At 37.5% G+C, this 21,348-nt stretch overlaps 1 protein-coding gene across 2 annotated transcripts in view; it reads right to left on the bottom strand.

The window, feature by feature from the left end:
• Positions 1–21,348, bottom strand: part of LOC124723212 (amidophosphoribosyltransferase-like) — a 263,978-nt gene that overhangs the window by 5,951 nt on the left and 236,679 nt on the right. For both annotated transcript variants that reach the window (XM_047248402.1, XM_047248401.1), the window contains 5 exons: positions 17,025–17,277; positions 16,380–16,613; positions 16,176–16,303; positions 12,669–12,890; positions 9,617–9,737 (listed from right to left, as the gene is read on the bottom strand). In XM_047248402.1, the coding sequence (XP_047104358.1) occupies positions 9,617–9,737; positions 12,669–12,890; positions 16,176–16,303; positions 16,380–16,613; positions 17,025–17,277 (958 nt within the window). The remainder of the gene's footprint in view (positions 1–9,616; positions 9,738–12,668; positions 12,891–16,175; positions 16,304–16,379; positions 16,614–17,024; positions 17,278–21,348) is intronic.

Here is a 21,348-nt window from a genome sequence, read left to right as displayed (position 1 = left end):
ATGATGCAAAAGTTACTTTTGCTCTTAAGTTTTGCACACCAGTGTGTTAACTGCAGAACATAATATTGCCATCTTGCACTTAATGCAACAGTGTTTTGGCTGCCATTTGACATGTTCTCCAGGTATCTGTATAATGAGCCTATTGCCCTAACAATAAAAAAAAAACAAGTTAGCCCTGAAATTTCTGTTTTCTTTGTATTTGTCATGTATTTTACGACACTCTTTGGATCTACATGAATTTATTTGCAATTTACAATATTGTGAGAAGAAAATGGATCAAAGTGTCTGGCCATACAGCACAAATATCTGAAAATGGCAACTTTCCACTCTTGTGAAGGTAAACTATAAAAAATGTGACCCACTGACAGATAAATATGGCCTTACTGGGATCAACTGGAAAACTCCCTACTGTATCTAATGTGTGTCTATACATTGTGAGAAGGAGGCACAAGACAAAGATGGAGGCAACCTCTTATAGCAACAAATGTTCAGGGACTGTTGTCAGATATGATCAGAAATTTACACTATAATTGCTGAGTGTCTGTGTTACCCTATTCACAACTCCTCATTTTCTCTGCATTTCAGTTCTACAGGAAACTGATAATTTCTGCTTGGTGTCCATATTTCTTATTTAGACTGAACAATATTTGTAACAGGAGACAGCTATCTATATTCTACATGAGGTGTGATGTTAAGCCGTGCCAATACTAATTCACTAAATGAGAGTATCAGCATCCAAGTGAAATTTTGTAAACAGCGCTATTTAGATTGCTTCATGTATTTTTTGTCTAATTTTTTACATTGCTGACCTGTCTTGGCCACTCTTCTCATCAAATCCCAGCAAACTGAGCTTGGATGTTGATTTTGTCAAGTGTTATACAAATTGCCATATTTCCTGTTGGCTTCTGTCTCAGATTCTTCAATTGACAATCGTCTGACAATTTTTTGATGTTTCACCAGCACAAGTAGTTGGCATTATCAAAGCTCCATCCTCCATTGCTGGTCGTGTACTGGAGTCAAGCTCGTAGCTAGGGATTACATGTACCTGTCACACCACCATCTGAGGACTTTCCCCGGTCATTACTGCTGTGGTTCTCCCCCTGATACCTACAACAGTTGTTTATTGCAGCACGGTAATCCAGGATCTATGCACCAGTTGTCATATTTGTGGATTTCTATAGCTTCCCTGGGTAAGTGGGTATGATAGCTCTCCTCCCCAGCAAGAACTTTCATGTCAGCAAATTTATCATGTGATCAGTCTTACACAGCTTGTGCTTTGCCACGACTAATTTCTCCACCTATACCAACCTCCAATATCATTTCCTTTCAGTGACCCAGGTGTTGATGGATCATCCAATCATTCCCACACAGACTTTTCCACATGTACAGAGTGTGTGTTATATTCCCCTACATTGCAAAGAGACCACCTTCTGTCCTTTGCTATGGCAGGTACATATTATCTCCAGGCACGAGCTCCCCTCCATTTCACCACCAACTATGGACAGTGAAGCTTTGACAATGGCAGCCACTTGTACCAGCGAAACACTTAAAAATTGTCAAACTAGCATCAGCCAAAGAACCTGAGTCAGAAGTCAACAGGCAATATGTTAACGAGTGACTATGCAGGCCTCAACAATTTTGTTATATGGAGTGTTACTTAAATAATTCTAAGCTTTTTAATTTATTCTTTAGATATTATAAATGAAACCCTTCTGCTTTTTCATTATATCCATTGTGGATGACGAACTGAAACTGCAATTAAAAAGTGGCACATTGTTTACTTTTACAAATATTTGTTACTGTCTGAAGGAGCAGATATTGTAAAAATAAACTATGTAATACATGCCCAGATGGGCAAAACAATGATAGTAATAACGATGAACATGTTGTCTCATTCTTCCTGTTGTGGGAATCCAAGTAATGTTGTGAGCATTAGGTGATGTAGGTGGTGTGGCATTTGGAGGCTTGGATCAGTCCAGGCTGCATGCACAGATAGCTGAAATGGTTAAGGTGACCACTCATGATAAGCAGGAAATTCAAGTTTGAGTCCCAGTCTGGCACAAATTTTGATGCATCACAAATAGGTAGTATATCTATACCCAATGCAGCTAATGACAAAAGAATTCACAATCAGTGAACAAATCTCAAAATAATAGGAAGTAGCAATTTACGTAGGTATGATGTGCAACCAGCTGCTTTTTGAAATTGATGTGATTTACTGTACCATTAACTAGTTTTCAAGCCACTGTAGGCTTGTTGTCAGTTGGAGTTACAACACCATTATATCTTGGATGAAATGCAGCTGGACACAAGGGACATGGTGATTGCACTGTCTTGTCCGGTACCTATCACTCTGCATATGCGCGTGCGTGTGTAAGGTGGCAAAATGCACAATTAGTATGACCTTAGTGCTTAGCTGCACTTGGTCCAAGAAACAAGAACATAACACATCCATCTCATAAGGCTGCAGCAGCTCAAAACATAGTTAATAGTGCAATAGATCTTATGAAACTGACGAAGGGACTGGTTGCATATTGTTGTTGTTGTTGTGGTCTTCAGTCCTGAGACTGGTTTGATGCAGCTCTCCATGCTATTCTATCCTGAGCAAGCTTCTTCATCTCCCAGTACCTACTGCAACCTACATCCTTCTGAATCTGCTTAGTGTATTCATCTCTTGGTCTCCCCCTACGATTTTTACCCTCCACGCTGCCCTCCAATACTAAATTGGTGATCCCTTGATGCCTCAGAACATGTCCTACCAACCGATCCCTTCTTCTGGTCAAGTTGTGCCACAAACTCCTCTTCTCCCCAATCCTATTCAGTACCTCCTCATTAGTTATGTGATCTACCCATCTAATCTTCAGCATTCTTCTGTAGCACCACATTTCGAAAGCTTCTATTCTCTTCTTGTCCAAACTATTTACCGTCCATGTTTCACTTCCATACATGGCTACACTCCATACAAATACTTTCAGAAATGACTTCCTCGCACTTAAATCTTTACTCGATGTTAACAAATTTCTCTTCTTCAGAAACGCTTTCCTTGCCATTGCCAGTCTACATTTTATATCCTCTCAACTTCGACCATCATCAGTTATTTTGCTCCCCAAATAGCAAAACTCCTTTACTACTTTAAGTGTCTCATTTCCTAATCTAATTCCCTCAGCATCACCCAACTTAATTAGACTACATTCCATTATCCTCGTTTCGCCTTTGTTGATGTTCATCTTATATCCTCCCTTCAAGACACCATCCATTCCGTTCAACTGCTCTTCCAAGTCCTTTGCTGTCTCTGACAGAATTACAATGTCATCGGTGAACCTCAAAGTTTTTATTTCTTCTCCATGGATTTTAATACCTACTCTGAATTTTTCTTTTGTTTCCTTTACTGTTTGCTCAATATACAGATTGAATAACATCGGGGAGAGGCTCCAACCCTGTCTTACTCCCTTCCCAACCACTGCTTCCCTTTCATGTCCCTCGACTCTTATAACTGCCATCTGCTTTCTGTACAAATTGTAAATAGCCTTTCGCTCCCTGTATTTTACCCCTGCCACCTTCAGAATTTGAAAGAGAGTATTCCAGTCAACATTGTCAAAAGCTTTCTCTAAGTCTACAAATGCTAGAAACGTAGGTTTGCCTTTCCTTAATCTTTCTTCTAAGATAAGTCGTAAGGTCAGTATTGCCTCACGTGTTCCAGTATTTCTACGGAATCCAAACTGATCCTCCCCGAGGTCAGCTTCTACTAGTTTTTCCATTCGTCTGTAAAGAATTCGTGTTAGTATTTTGCAGCTGTGGCTTATTAAACTGATTGTTCGGTAATTCTCACATCTGTCAACACCTGCTTTCTTTGGGATTGGAATTATTATATTCTTCTTGAAGTCTGAGGGTATTTCGCCTGTTTCATACATCTTGCTCACCAGATGGTAGAGTTTTGTCAGGACTGGCTCTCCCAAGGCCGTCAGTAGTTCCAGTGGAATGTTGTCTACTCCGGGGGCCTTGTTTCGACTCAGGTCTTTCAGTGCTCTGTCAAACTCTTCACGCAGTATCGTATCTCCCATTTCATCTTCATCTACATCCTCTTCCATTTCCATAATATTGTCCTCAAGTACATCGCCCTTGTATAGACCCTCTATATACTCCTTCCACCTTTCTGCTTTCCCTTCTTTGCTTAGAACTGGGTTTCCATCAGAGCTCTTGATGTTCATACAAGTGGTTCTCTTATCTCCAAAGGTCTCTCTAATTTTCCTGTAGGCAGTATCTATCTTACCCCTACTGAGATAAGCCTCTACATCCTTACATTTGTCCTCTAGCCATCCCTGCTTAGCCATTTTGCACTTCCTGTCGATCTCATTTTTGAGACGTTTGTATTCCTTTTTGAGTGCTTCATTTACTGCATTTTTATATTTTCTCCTTTCATCAATTAAATTCAATATTTCTTCTGTTACCCAAGGATTTCTACTAGCCCTCGTCTTTTTACCTACTTGATCCTCTGCTGCCTTCACTACTTCATCCCTCAAAGCTACCCATTCTTCTTCTACTGTATTTCTTTCCCCCATTCCTGTCAATTGTTCCCTTATGCTCTCCCTGAAACTCTGTACAACCTCTGGTTCTTTCAGTTTATCCAGGTCCCATCTCCTTAAATTCCCACCTTTTTGCAGTTTCTTCAGTTTTAATCTACAGGTCATAACCAATAGATTGTGGTGAGAGTCCGCATCTGCCCCTGGAAATGTCTTACAATTTAAAACCTGGTTCCTAAATCTCTGTCTTACCATTATATAATCTATCTGATACCTTTTAGTATCTCCAGGGTTCTTCCATGTATACAATCTTCTATCATGATTCTTAAACCAAGTGTTAGCTATGATTAAGTTGTGCTCTGTGCAAAATTCTACCAGGCGGCTTCCTCTTTCATTTCTTAGCCCCAATCCATATTCACCTACTACATTTCCTTCTCTCCCTTTTCCTACACTCGAATTCCAGTCACCCATGACTATTAAATTTTCGTCTCCCTTCACTATCTGAATAATTTATTTTATTTCCTCATACATTTCTTCAATTTCTTCGTCATCTGCAGAGCTAGTTGGCATATAAACTTGTACTACTGTAGTAGGTGTGGGCTTCGTATCTATCTTGGCCACAATAATGCGTTCACTAAGCTGTTTGTAGTAGCTTACCCGCATTCCTATTTTCCTATTCATTATTAAACCTACTCCTGCATTACCCCTATTTGACTTTGTGTTTATAACCCTGTAGTCACCTGACCAGAAGTCTTGTTCCTCCTGCCACCGAACTTCACTAATTCCCACTATATCTAACTTTAACCTATCCATTTCCCTTTTCAAATTTTCTAACCTACCTGCCCGATTAAGGGATCTGACATTCCACGCTCCGATCCGTAGAACGCCAGTTTTCTTTCTCCTGATAACGACATCCTCTTGAGTAGTCCCCGCCCGGAGATCCGAATGGGGGACTATTTTACCTCCGGAATATTTTATCCAAGAGGACGCCATCATCATTTAATCATACAGTAAAGCTGCATGCCCTCGGGAAAAATTACGGCCGTAGTTTCCCCTTGCTTTCAGCCGTTCGCAGTACCAGCACAGCAAGGCCGTTTTGGTTATTGTTACAAGGCCAGATCAGTCAATCATCCAGACTGTTGCCCTTGCAACTACTGAAAAGGCTGCTGCCCCTCTTCAGGAACCACACGTTTGTCTGGCCTCTCAACAGATACCCCTCTGTTGTGGTTGTACCTACAGTACGGCTATCTGTATCGCTGAGGCACGCAAGCCTCCCCACCAACGGCAAGGTCCATGGTTCATGGTTCATGGGGAGAGGGGTTGCATATTATACCTACATAAACTGCCTACTGCTTTTGATCTAATCTAAATAAGACAGTCAATCTCAAAATACAATCATACCTAACATGCCACTTGTTATTTTAAATGTTGGCCATAATGGAGTTCAAACTCTGAACTGCCTGAGCTGGATCAAGAGCAGGGAATCCAATAAAATATTCAAAGTTCTGCAAGTTTTATGTAATATTTACAGGGGTGTCACATTTAGTAGATCTCACATCAGCCAATGTCAAGAATGATGAGACATTGTTATTTAGATGCCTCATAAAAATGTAAATATAAACACCTCCTGCTGGATGAAGCTGGCTAAGACACCTTAGGAGGACAAGAATGCACTATTTTCATTTGAATCTAGTACTGTACAGCAATCTTAGAGGACAGGAATGCTTTATGTTAAATATGGATCCATTCACACTACAGGTCATGCAACTTGTACAGTTTTAAATGCAAATTTTAGGGCATCATCTCTCATTTCGTTCCTCTTTTTACTCACTTCCTGAATTACTGTAGTCTAATGTTCTTCCCTTTATACAACACACCTTTTTTCCTGTGTATAAGAGTGAAACATAAAACTCCATACAGCTACATCATCTTTTTTTCATTCCTTTCTTCATTCCTTATATCACTCCTCTCTCTACCTTCAATTTGACAACTATATGTATAGGTTTTCATCAATTTTAATTCTACAATTGTGTGTATCATTACCAGCATTTTTCTGCTATCATTAATTGAAATCAAATTTATATTATTATATTATGTTTTTATTATTTTGATATTTGTAAATTATGTAGACTACAGGGTAAATGTCCAAATATGTCATTTCTTAGGAACTAAATATAAATTTCTGGCTTTGGCTGACAGCACCCGGCCCACTAATATATCTGGGCACCTCAGCAAAGCACAGCCTCCATATGTTTCTTTTTAACTGAAGTTAAGTAACATTTTTGAAATTCAGTACAGTGAAAAACAGCAATTAAACATTTCTTTCAATGATGCAACAGTGTCAATGCCCAGTGAGTAAATTATTAAAAGTTAGTCGTCATACTGCTTGCCTAGGAGGCAACAGTTGGTGAGGAAGTTCCCATCCCTGGGGCATCATTAGGAAGTCTAAAACTAAGGAAACTAAGAGGAATCCTGTCAACACAGCAATAAGAAAGTATGTCACCAATAGAGGAATAAAAATATAACTAGCTGCTTGCATGACAAGAGGTTCTCAGCAGAAGGTAATTACAGCAAGAAATATATGCAACGGTAAGAAGAGGATTAGACAAGTAGAGGGTGTGTTCCATGATCACAGAACTGCAAATAAGAGTGTGTGTTAGAAATGCAGCATTTCTGTCCAAGTTGTGTTACTCTACAACAATAGAATGAATTGATTTGGGAGCTCTTTATGTACACCTTTTTCGCAAAAAAGAAAAGTATAACAAGCTGCCTGGGAAAGTTATATAGGCCTGCATCAGTATGAAGTTTCAGTTTTCCATGCTAGTTTAACTATATCTTAGACTGTTGGAGTTGTGACACGACATACAAACAATATTTTTTCCTTACATAATGTATTTGACCACCTCCCAAAAAAATTAACGTTGCCATTTTCATCTTACATCTGGGAAGTGGAAAACGATGCCTTTTAAATCATGAGCAGCTTCCCAGATTTACATGCCTTACAGCTTTCTGAAGTAGAAAAGGTGATAAAGGAAATGAAAGAGTGGTACCACTGTTGGATTGGATGGTCTTCCTATAGAATTATATCAGTGTTTGGACAAAAAGGGCAGAGCTGAAATGACAGCTTTGTGTAATGTTGTATAAGAAAGTGGCACATGGCCAGAATACTTTGTCAAGACTGATTGTTTCAATCCCCAAAATAATCAAGCACCAAGAAAGGCACAGAATATAGCACAGTAAGTATAATGTTTCATGCTGCCAAAATTGTATTGAAGGTACTGAATCAAAGATAGATACGTGTAATGGAAGAGAAAGTAGAAGAAAAGAAATTTGGTTTTAGAAAAGGGAGAGGTACTAGAGACACTACTGGACTAAATACAATGACTGGTGAAATACATACAGAAAGAAGAAAAGGAATGAGTTTGTGCATCACAGACATAGAAAAGGCCCTTGACAGAATGAAATGGGACAAGATGAAGGAAATTCTAAAATTGAAGGAACGTGAACTGAAAGGGCTAATGAAGGAGTGAGAACCAAGGCAGAAAGCATGTTACTGGCTTGAAATCTGAAGAGAGATTTATCAAATATCTGAAGAGAGGTTTATCAAATATAGATTTGTCTGTCACCAAACTCTGTTTACCATATATATCAAAGACTTGATGATGAAGATGCTAGAGGTAGAGAAGGAAGGAGTAAGCTAAAGAGGCCAGAAGATATACTGCATCACATCTGCTGAAACATGGTAGTACATAGGAAGTAATCTCTTTTCAAAGAACATTATACAGACTTGGAGAAATGCAAGTGTATGCATGAAAATTGACTAAGATAATGAGAGTATATGACAAAGAAGATATGAAAGCGAAAACAATGAAAGGTCAAAAAGAACATGTTGCACAGTTCAGATATTTACAGAGCAAGCTAACTGATACTGAGATGAACGGAAAATGATTAAGATCAAGAACTGCTACAGCAAAGCAAGCTTTCCAGAAAACGAAACACTTGTTATGTAGTAAATTGGTGTTGGAATTAAGAAAAATGGTGATTGGATTCTTCATGTGGAGTTTTTGTGTATGGCTATGAAAGCAGTACATTGGAGGAGAGGAAAAGAGATGAAACTGAAGCATTTCAGACATGCGTTTGGAAGAGAATGGAGAAAATAAAATTTGTGGATAAGAACAATGAAGAACCAGAAAGGGTAAAGAAACAAATAACTCTCCTAAACCTGGTTAAGAAAATGATAGTGTGACTGGGACATATATTGAAAGGAAAAGAAATTCTGACAGCAACTATTGAAGGTACAGAGTCAAATAGGGAAGAGAAGAATAAAAATGAGGGATGAAGAGCAATGAGGAAGATACCAGATTATGAAGCAGCTGGTCTCAAATAGGGTCAAAAAGAGACAGCAACGGAGTTGGGAACCTGCCAATAGGCAGAACACCTTATATGATGATTCCATGCCCTTTGGCTTGGTCCTTGACATGTTAAGACTCCTTTAGTTTTGGACTGAGAGCTGCTTAGTTCCCCACTATGTTCATCTTTAAAAACATCATGAAACAAGTCCAAAAATATGTAAACTACTACTCATATCATCGGTGTAGGTGAACGAATGTAGAGCAAGAGGGGGAAACTGGAGAATGATGATAAAGTTAAATACTCAGTGTGTAGACACAAAGCAATCACCATCCCAAAGGCTGGCTTTAACAGCAGAATGCATGGTCTTATTGTAGGTAATATTTCTTTACGTTTATCTAGATAGGTATAAACAGACCTATAGGTTTATATGGAAAGTTTATCGTTGTGAAACTCAGCATTTTCACCATTCTGAGTTGTGAAAATCACATTCAATGGAAAATAAATAAATAAAAATGACATCAAAGGACCAATCACTGACCTATCTTTGTACTTATAGTCAAACTTTAACAACTAACTCCCTAAACCAGTGTGTACATACTTAACTGTAAAGGATTATATTTAAAAATCATCAAATATAAGCAGCCAGTTGCAGTTATTCTGAATTACCATCATTCATTGTCAAGAACAATGGTCTAAAAACATATAAAAAATTTATCACAGTTGCTTCCATGAAATTCACTTACCAACATGTTTTGCAAGCTTCAAGGAGTCTAATTTGTTTGCAATTAACTCCTCACTTGTTGGTATATTGATGCCCATGTAACAAGGATATTTCACAGGAGGTGAAGCCACTCTTATATGGACCTAGAAATGCACAGATTTTAATTGAATTACATGATGAACAGCAGGGTAATAAGATACAGTTTCTTCAAAGTCATCATATGCACCTATATCTATAAAATGCAGATTGAGTCATTTGAATGAGCAATTAAAAATTAATGACAAACTAAATTTTACTCTCCTTCCTGAAACTAAATGTTTTACAAGTATCTATAAGATAATACACAAACTAAATTTGGCAAACTTGAATTTTATTGCCACCATCCTTTGAAATTAAGGACTGATCTTACTAGCTATTATGTAACAACTTCAAAGCACATTCAGCAATGCAATCTAAGAGCCAATTATGCATACTGACAACAGCTTTGAGACTTCTTTTGTTCAAACACTTACATGAATATATTCAAACTGGATCTGAAACTCTAAGCTTATGTTTTCATACATAAAAGAGAGCATAGAAGTTTAATTGCTCCAGAACAGATTTCTGTCAGTTACTAAAAACAAATTAAGACCTGTACTAATTTTCTTGGGTAAAACATTTCACAACATTCAAAGAGATCTAGGTCAAAAATGAGTCACACACTAACATGCTGTGACCAATAGTTCCTTAGTACTGTAAGCAGTTTTGTTCATTTTGCATTGAGTTGAAAAATATTGTAGGTTCCCCACGCAAAATATTACAAACATAATAATTTATTATATTACAAACGAAGATATTACTTGTAATGTATTAATATATGGCATTTTACTACTAGAGCTCATTAAAATAAAATCAAGTTATGAATGAAACATACGTGACACTTGTGTAATAGTCTACAATATTTATTATTTTACACCATTTGGTTTCAGGCTACAAAGGAGGAGACTTCCGTGAAAATGTTATGTAAAATTATTGAACTTACACAAAATATGTGACACATTAAACAATGTGCTATATCACAAATTAAAACAGTTTTTCTGACCGGAATATAAACTGAACAATGAACTTTGGGAGTGGCTGAACAAAATAATCTTGTCCTTAACAGATCCAGTATTACTAGTAGGTAAAATATGAAAATGAGATTAAGTAGGTAAGTGAAACAGCAGTGATCATACAAAGTAAAAATTTTGAACATGGAAAATGAAACCATAGTAAATGGTATAAAAGAAGAAAATGGGGTACGTGAGTAGGAGAGGTAATTTACAACATTGTCTGGATGGGATTATGAGTAGTACCTGCATTTAGAAGTAGTAACTGAGGGAACTGTGTTCGATCGTTAAGTATTAAGCTTAAGGAAACTGGCATGTTTGTTAATTTCCATTATTTCAAAGGGAGTTAATCTTCCTCCCTTTATGTATGACATATTACTTCATGTTGCACCTTATGGCTCTCCTTAAGCAGATGTTCTGCAAATGTAGCTTTCCTGAGTTCCCAAGTTCTACAGTGTTCCTTCAAACAAGTTCATATTCCCCTATCAGACTAACCAATACAGAATTTGCCACAATTACAATCTTTTACAAAGCTGATGTGATGTTTTTACCACTGGGCAAAAAGTGACCAGTTCAGCAGTGTACATAAAATGAGCTTCGAAGTTTCTGGATTTAAGGTTCCATCTTTCAGGGTCTTCATTCTCAGTTGGAAATTAGCCAGTGTTTTCATGTCCTGATCAAAATCAGCCAGTGTTTTCATGTCCTGACCAAAATCAAAACCAAGTTTAAACCTATTATGGTACAGTTCAGTTGACTTGGTGAACAAGTTAAAAGATATCCAAATTCCCACTTAAGAGTCAACCTAGTTTCTTTTGATGGCAGTAATTTATTCACTAATATACCAGTACATGAGTGCCTAAACATTCTCACAGACTTACCAGGTAAGTCAGGAGTTAACCCAGCTGTCACAGATGACATAAAATTAGGTAGACACACTTGCCTAACAGAAAATTACTTTAGTTTCAATGGCAAGATATACAACAGTAGGATGATCAAATTCTATATAGGTCAGTCTGGCAGGGCAATATGCACCCTCTTGAAAGGACACCAAAGAAGTTGGAAACTCAGAAAAGGAGACCCTACTTTTGTGCAGACCACCTGCTTAAAGAAGGCCACAGTTACTAGGTGCAACATGAAGTACTTCATTACATCCATAAAGGGAAGAAAACAAACTACTTTGAAATAATGGAAATTAATAATCATATGTCAATTTCACCAAGCTTCGTACTTAATGATCAAACATGGTTCCCACACTGGCCTCTTCTAACTGCAGATACTACTCATAAGCCCATCCAGACAATGTTGTAAATTACCCCTCCTACTCACATGCCCCATTCTTCCCCCTTTATACTTTTTACTATAGTTTCATTTGCCCGGGTAAAAAATTTTTGCTTTGTATCATCACAGCTGTTTCACTTGCCTGCTGAATCTCATTTGTATAACTAGTAATACTGGACCTGTTAAAGAAAAGATTATTTTATTCAGCCACTCCCTTGGAATATCTCACCAAAGTTCACTGTTCAGTATATTTTCTGCTTAGAACAGTTGTTGTAATTTGTTACGTAGCCCAATTATTTAATGTGTTACATATTCTGTCAAAGTTCAATAATTTTACATATCATTTTCACTGAAATAATTCCTCTACTTTTTAGTCTGAAACCAAATATTAAGAAATGTCATATTTGGCAACTAACTGAGATATTCTGTTAGGCACTAGTTTAAAATCTTTGATTCCACAAAATTTCACAGCTACACATTCTGTATTTATCATAGTTCCTGATTACAGTGTAACAGCCAAAAGTCAGTTTATAAAATAATAAAATATTGTAGAATGTCACACCAGAGCTTTGTGTTTTTCATTCATGACGTATAAAATATTCTACCAAGAACCTACGGAACAGTCAGCCAATGAACAATCAAGTTATTTTAATATAGGCTTGTCTATTTTCAGAGCAGATACTATGATTATAAATGCATAAACTTTACCTCACTGGCACCAGCATCTCTCAGTAATTTTATAATTGGTCCGATAGTATTCCCTCTTACAATGGAATCATCAATCAAAACTATTTTCTTTCCTCTCACATTCTCAGATAAAGCTCCAAATTTCTTTGCTACACCAAGCTGTCGAAGTCGAGTACTCGGCTGGATAAAGGTTCTTCCAACATACCGGTTTTTACACAGAACTTCAGCGAAAGGAATTTCAGACTGTAATACAAATAAAGATTTAACGAAAAAACCAAGTACAACCTAATAAACTGTGTTTTTTCTGTTATTATCAATGATTCAATTTAATCAATGCAACAATGGAGGCTAAATGGATGAAAACATAATGTAAAGGTTTCAGGTAAATGTAACCTTATACTGGAAATTTACTGAAACATTTGTAATATGCAACACAAAAAAATTACTAAGAATGGGAAGAAACAAGCTCAGGCAAGAAATAAGGTTGTGCAGTATTTGTCTGTCAGTCTGACAGATTACAACTGAGTAAACATAGTTTACATCAAATATAGAAGCTATGAATTAAAAGTTTAAGAAGTTACAAGAACACAGTTTTACATTATTCACGTTTAAAGTTAAAAGATACAGAAACCAAAACTGTTGAGGGGGAGGGGGGGGGGGGGGAGAGAAGAAAATTCAGATGCCACCAAAACCATAAGAACAGTTTTCAAGAACTCTGTGAAAATAATGATACTGCCACATGTGAAACAAAATATTAGAAACCTTGTATTAAATACAGATAAATTATAATTACTGAATTAAAGGGTGCAATAGTTCAACATAGATAAAATGAACAAAGCCTTAAATTCTGTTAGTAATAGTATAAGGGACAGACAGATGAAAATGAGACAGGTGGGAAGAAAAGTAAGTAAACTGATTATTATTTCAAAATTAATTGCCATAACTGTTAATACATTTGTCCCACTGTGACACAAAATGGTGAATGGCTTCATGTAAAAATGTTTGTGGTTGTCTATGGAACCATGATTGTATCCTGGTGTGCACCTCTTTGTCTGAAGCAAATCGACAGCCATGAACGCCTTTCTTCAGGGCTCCAAAAATATGGAAATCACATGGAGAGGGTTCAGGACCATATGAAGGACATGTAAGGGCTCTCCAGTGAAACTTCTGCAGTGTATCAAAACAACGTATTTTGGAGTCTTGATGAAAGGCATTTGTGCCATCGATTTGCTTCGGACAAAGAGGTGCACACCAGTGCACAATCATGGTTTCATGGGCAACTGCAAAAATTTTTCCATGAAGGCACTGGGCATCTTGTATCTCAGTGAGTAACTGTATTAACAGTTACGGCAATTGATTTTGAAATAATAAACAATTTACCCACTTTTTTCCATCTGTCTTGTTTTCATTGACTGGCCCATACAGAATGAGTAGAACATGTACACAAACAACACAGAAAACAAAGAAAAGTGAAGGAATCAGAGGGCTGGATGGGCACAGACAGGGAAAGGACATTAGTGTGACAGAAACAAAATGTGGAACAATATGAAAAAAAAAAAAAAATATTTTTAAGTTCAAAGAAAAAGGAATTAATTACTAATTATCTATGAAGAAGGACATTGTCTGGAAGTTCAGTAAATTTTTCAATTTGTTTATGTGCCTGTCAACACCTGTTATATGGTGAGAGGTTAACTTTACTCCTTCCTTTATTTGGATTCCTCCCAGTACTATAAAAGAACAATTATGACTGACTGAATAACTCTCTAGTATACTCAGATAAAAATGACAACTCTGTCTCTAACAACACACAAATTTGTGCACACAAATATATTTAATTATTTGCAAAATAAAACATGGCAAATTATTAGACAGTATTTCACAGCAGCATTGCAAATTGCTTTTTGTGTAACATTCTGTTCTGGTTACTTAGTGGTTGTAATTTATAGTGATACCTATATCTATGTGACTTTGAAGTTTATGATTTTAAAATATTCCTGTCTCAGTCTCTGGTAGCTTTACTAACAAACTTTTATTGAGTTATCCAGAGACTTCAAGTAATCTTAAATCTAATGGCAAAATGCAGTCAAAGCTGCTGCAAACTGTTTCTCCCAATATTTACTTTTAATGTTTTCCTAACAGGAGTGGATACTTTGGTGGTCTCATGTTGTGTTACACAGAAAAATATGAACTTTTTTAAGCAGAGACCACCACCTACCCCCTACATTTTGAAATTGAATTTTGTCTGAGAAAGTACATACTAAAAGTGAAGGTTCTTACATGGCATTTATAACACCATCACTCCTAAACACACATATTCTGGGACTTAATTGAATGGCATAATTTTTCTCATTGAATTATGGACCTTACAACCAATACAAACTTCAGTAACTTCTGACATCCATAGCCCATGACAGTCTCCCTGTTTTTGCTAACCTGGGTACGCTGCATACTTCTGCATTATGACATGCCCCTGCTTTCTTATTTCTGCAATGGATGAGTAATCTAGCTATTATTTATTCAGTTTCTGGTTACCTTGCCTTCTAAATTTTTTCAAATATCCTCACAGTCATTTCTCTAAATCCAATACATTTGCACTTATACAGGGTGAGTCAGCAGGAGAGGTACATGTTTTGAGATGCAATAGTATTAGTGATTCTGAACAAAAAACTTCATGTGGACATATGCCCTATTGCGAATGGTTTCTGACATAGATCACATTTAATATCACTTTTGTATGTTTTTCTTTAATAACTCGAAAACCGCACACTCCAACGAAAATGTGTCTCAGTACACAATTAAACTTAATTACATTTGCTACAAAAGAAGGCCCTATTTATTTTTTGTCTAGGACCAACAGTTTGCACAGAAAGATCGCGAGAATACTGAAAACCACGTGCGACGTGCGTGTGCTGTAGTTTAGGTCCTTTTTGTAGGCCAGTTAGAGGTAGTTTTCCAACTTGATAGACCACAAGTGCCCTGTATCAAAATGTTTGTCTCAACTTCCTCTATATTATTGTGGTACGTTGTAAACAATGACAATGAATAATACAGAAAATAAATGGAAATGTACATTAAAAGTGTTCTATCTCAGAAACCATTTGGAATCCACATCAAGTTTTTTGTTCAGACTCAGTAATGCTATCACTCCTCAAAACACGTACCTTTCCTCCTGACTCACCCTGTATATGATTTTTGGGGAATCTATTTTGTTTTGATTTATTGATAGACTTTGCTGTCGTCTGCTCACTTGTGGCTTACAGCCTTTTGACACCTTGTTTCTATAGTCTGAAAGCTCTTTTTACCTTTGGTGGCTATTATAAGCTGTAAAATGTAAAGGGAAGAGACACACTGTGTTCCCTTGGACATTTTTGAATACTGACTGTTCCCATGTAGAATCTATTTTGAGTTCAAAATAAACCACTACTTAACTCTTTCATACCATTATGAGATAATATATCACTTAAGTCCTTTCCTTAAGAACTGCAAAATTCACAATTTTTTCATGATAAATAAACAAAATAAAAGTACCTCCTGGGAATATCCATGTGCTGCTGCTGTCCCAGATTCAGGGACTGAGCTCACAATATCAGCATCAACATAAGCTTCCCTTGCCAGAACTCTGCCACACTCCATTCGAACAGAGTACACCATTTGGCCTGGAAAAATGTGAGTTGTTATTTCATTTCAATACACAGTTATCCAGCTTGCAAAGACTCCACTCTGTTGACGTACCTTCAAAAATACTATCAGAGCGAGCAAAGTATACGTATTCAAAGATACAGAAAGCTTGAGGCTTTGCATTTGGTCTGGAAACAATGCTAATTGTCTTGATACCATGTTTAGTTAATTCCACAATTTCACCAGGATACACTTCACGTACATAACGAGCTCCAATTGAAAGAAAGCCACAAGATTCTGAAGAAATAACCCAACCTTCACCTTCTTCCTCCTCTTCTGATGGCTCACCTGCAACAGCGAGATATACTTAAATACCACTGTTTTTCACTTTCTGATGTTAAGTTCCATCACTTACTAAGGCCATGCCATAATGATTCTCTCAATAAATTGGTTTTACACATAATCCTTAGCACTATCTTATTACAGACAATAGCATTCATGTTGTTACCAACTCATTAAAATTTCATGAAAATGTACAAATAATGTTCTTTAGAAACTATATAAAAATGATAACACACAAAATTCTTTACAAAAATAGTTTTAAATTACTTTATGCCACATTGTATGCAACTCAAAAATTATTTGTCTGTCATAAATCAAGGAATCAATGTGTATCAGTTCTTACAGGTAATGTGGATTAAACTCAATGAGCAACCAATTTGCTAAGTATAATGCAGTAAATGTATAACAATAACTTACTATCTTTAAGTTTTATGGGTACTATTTTCCCAATGCAAAGTGGTCTGTTGCCATAAGGATCTCTTACTCCATATATATGATCATCCTGCATGATCACCAATGAGTATGAGAGTGGAGCAAGTTGCATTAGGTGTTTTATCCTTGCTGGCCAGTCAGGGCCATTTGTTTCACCATCAGGTGGATTCAGACAAAGAGCTTGTGTGATCAGTTCACTGTCCGAGTGTGTTGAAAGACCAACACCACGAGCCAGCACCTATTTAGCAAAAGAAACAATTAGAAACAGGAAAGACTTTAAAGACATATTCAGAATATACCAATTATATAACATTCCATTGTTCTATTTTAAATAGTGGAAAAAGTAAACATAAATCACTCAGCATGAAGGAGAGTTGTTAAGAGATCAACTAGAACATAAACAAAATTTAAATTGTTACTAAACTTTCAGCCATGTTCTTTTTTTTTCATACAGGTGAGTGACTAAAAAAAAAATCACACACACACACACACACAGTGTGTGATTTTTTTTTAGGTCCACTCACCTGTATGAAAAAAAAAAGAACATGCTGAAAGTTTAGTAACAATTAAATTTGTTTATGTTCTAGTTGAGTCTCTTAACAACTACCACCACTGTCCTGGAGCTGCAGACTGACTGGTGTGAAGGGTTGTGTCAGATGGAGGGAGGAAGGAAGGAAGATTCAGTTTAATGTCCCGTCAAAAGTGGGGTTGTTAGAGATGAATCACAAATTCAGATTATAAAAGGAAATATGTTTTGCATTTGCCTGGAACGATTTAAGGAAATAACAGAAAAACCAAATCCAGAAGACCAGATTGGATCTGAAAAATCATCTTCCTGAATGAGAGTCCTGTCTGCTAACCACTGTGCCACGTAACTTGATGTTTCAGGTGTAGGCAGTATAAGGAGCAAGGAGTAGTTTTGGTGAAGGGAGGGGTGGTGGTGGGGGGGAGGGGAGGGAAAAATAATGCTAGAGCTTAATGTCCCATTGATAATGAGGTCATTTTGGATGGAACAGAAGCTCAGTTTAGTGAGAAGGGGGAAGGAAATCAGTCATGACCTTTCAAGGGAACCATTCCAGAATTTGCCTCATGTGATTTAGGCAAATCATGGAAAAATCTAAATGGCTTGACAGTGATTTGAACAGTGGAGGGAAAAGAGCCCAACACCAGGGCTGGATGGATAGCAACGGTATGAGACAGAATTGTGGCACATGAGTCATGACCCTGTGGAAGACCCCCAGCGCAGCCACCTAGTGCATCGTATACAAGGGTAGTTTGGAAAGTTCTTGGAACAGAATAGAAAAAAAGTACTTACATCACAGAAACTTTTTTTATTTTCATTGTAGTTTCCTTGTAGGTTAATGCACTTGGTCCAACAATGCGCCTGTGCCTTGATATCATCTCAAAATTGAGTTTCCTCCAGGTCTGCAAAATAGTTGTCAACTCCGGCTATCAATTCTTCATTTGAAGTAAATCTTCGTTCACCAAAATAAATTTTCAGTTTTGGGAAGAGATTGAAGTCTAGTGAAGCCTTATCAGGTGAATAGGGTAGGTGTGGCAACAATTCATACCTTAGTTCATATAATTTTGCCATGGTGAAGGCACATGTGTGCAGGCGCACATTGTCTTGATGGAAGATGACTTTCTTCCTTGCTAAACCAGGCCTTTTTTTCGCGTATCTTTTCTTGAAATTTGCCCAGGAGGTTAGCATAGTATTCTCTGACAATTGTTTGCCCAGTGGAGAGATAATCTACAAACAGAATCCCTTTCAAATCCCAGAACACTGATGCTATGACCTTTCCTGCCGAAGGAATTGTCTTTGCTTTCTTTGGTGGCAGAGAATCGGCATGTTTCCACTGCTTTGACTGTTGTTTTGTCCCTGGGGTATAGTAGTGCACCCAAGTTTCATCTGTGGTCACAAACCAGTGAAAAAATCTTGTTCATTTCTCCCAAAATGGGCCAAACATTGTTCCGATATCACGGCCGGCCGCGGTGGTCTAGCGGTTCTGGCGCTGCAGTCCGGAACCGCGGGACTGCTACGGTCGCAGGTTCGAATCCTGCCTCGGGCATGGGTGTGTGTGATGTCCTTAGGTTAGTTAGGTTTAAGTAGTTCTAAGTTCTAGGGGACTTATGACCTAAGATGTTGAGTCCCATAGTGCTCAGAGCCATTTGAACCATTTGTTCCGATATGTCCATTCTCATGCGTTTTTGATCCAGCGTCAAGAGTTGTGGCACCCATCTTGCAGATACTTTTTTCCTTTTCCAATTCTTCAGTTAAAATGTGATATACCCTTTGGGATGACATCTGGCAAGCATGAGAAATTTCACACACTTTCAATCGGCAATCCTCCATGACCATTTTTTGCACTTTTGCAATGATTTCTGGAGTAGTGACACATCTTGGCTGACCCCTGCACGCATCACCATCCAAGCTCTCCTGATCAAATTTAAATTCATTTGTCCACTTGGCAACAGTTGAATATGAAGGAGCAGAGTCTTCCAGTGTACTCTGGAAATCGGAATGAATATCCTTTGCTTTCATACCTTTCTTTACGGAGTACTTAATCACTGCTCGAATCTCTATTTCTTCCAGCTTTGCAAATCACTACATGGGAACAACAACAGAGCCACATCACCGCCACAGCTCTCTTCCAAGAGCACTGACATGGCATGTGTTTACAGGCAACAGTTCAATGAATATTACATGAACAACTCGTTGCACTATCACTGACCTCTCGTGGTGATTCCGAGAACTTTTCAAACCATCCTCGTACTTCTCTTGTCACAGGTTTATCTTACCATATCAGAGGCAAGTACATCTGTGAAAGCAATAATGTCATATTCCAATCTGGTGTAACTTGTGGACAGACAAATGTGCATATGAACACTAATCAGATGTTCACACAAATGAATGATCACTGCCAAACTGTGACCAAGAGTAAAATTGATACTTAGCAGCAGATAATGGCAGTGAGCACAACATTCGAAACATCAATGCTTGCTTCACAGTCCGTGACATTTGGAGCCCCATCCCCCTTTTCCACCTCAAAATCAACTTCTGCGAACTATATACATAGATGGGACTGGTCCTAACGACACATCCCTCAATTCTTCCAGCCCCAATTTCATCTGTCTCCTATCCATCTATCTGCCACTTCACTACATTAATCTGCACTTGCACTGTCCTCACTCCAGTCTCCCTGATACCACATTCGTCTCCCATGCCACTGCTGCCTCTTTCTCCCAGTCATCAGTCCTCCTTGCTTCCACCACTCTCTTCTTCACCACTAAAGACTGTTGATCTCACTCACTCCACACCTCAGTGTGGCTACAACATTCCATAATGTTTCTCTCTCTCTCTCTCTCTCTCTCTCTCTCTCTCTCTCTCTCTCTCTCTCTCTCTCTCTCTCTCTCTCTCTCTCTGTGTGTGTGTGTGTGTGTGTGTGTGTGTGTGTGTGTGGGGGGGGGGGGGGGGGGGGGGTCATTACCTCTTCTGCTTCCATTATTTGTGTTACATCCAAGGATTTGCCAGTATCATACTGATCTATTTTGATGCTCATAATATAACCTGCGTGGTTACTTAAAGATCACAGAAACTTGTTATCATATCTGAAGGAGGAAAAAGAGAGGCACTAGAATATGGATCTGGCCATTAAAATATCAACATCAAAGAAATTTAGTAGTTTCTGTCTTGGTATTGATACTGCACACAGAAAGAAGTGACTTTTCTCATGTCTAGAAACTGTTCACAGTGTTATAAAGAAGCTACTGAAAATTTCATGAAGAAGCTGCTAAAAGAATTATTAACTTTTATCATTTCAGTGTCTGGTCAGATTTTGATACCTGTTTTAACATAATTTGAGTCAACCAAATAATAATGCATTGTACTTTCTTTATGTTTCTTGTGAATTTGTCTCTCTCTTTAAAGTGTTTTGTTATTATGTTGTTATATCTACATTCACAGATGACAGAGAAAGACTGAATAGGCAGATCTGCCAGTTTCTCCTTGTATTCAACCAAGAGTATGCTAAATGAGATGCTTTATTGCCCAGTTCAGCAAAAAAACCTCATATTAGAAACCAGAACTTAATGGAAGTTCTGAATAACTGTGTTCTGCAGAAGGATTATTTTGTAATCATGCTGTTGATCTAATTATATTAGCTCTAAACATAGCTGCTTGGTATGTAATTATTCTTTCTCATATATTAACAATGGATATAATAATCCCAACAGTTGAAATAGTGGATCCAACACTTGATAGTTCATTTTGTAAGTTACTTTATAGTTAAGTACATCACCTTGATAAATA

This window comes from Schistocerca piceifrons, chromosome X (assembly GCF_021461385.2).
Source record: "Schistocerca piceifrons isolate TAMUIC-IGC-003096 chromosome X, iqSchPice1.1, whole genome shotgun sequence".
Taxonomy (NCBI): domain Eukaryota; kingdom Metazoa; phylum Arthropoda; class Insecta; order Orthoptera; family Acrididae; genus Schistocerca; species Schistocerca piceifrons.
Note: the sequence above shows the minus strand (reverse complement) of the source record. Positions and strands in the feature narration are given on the sequence as shown.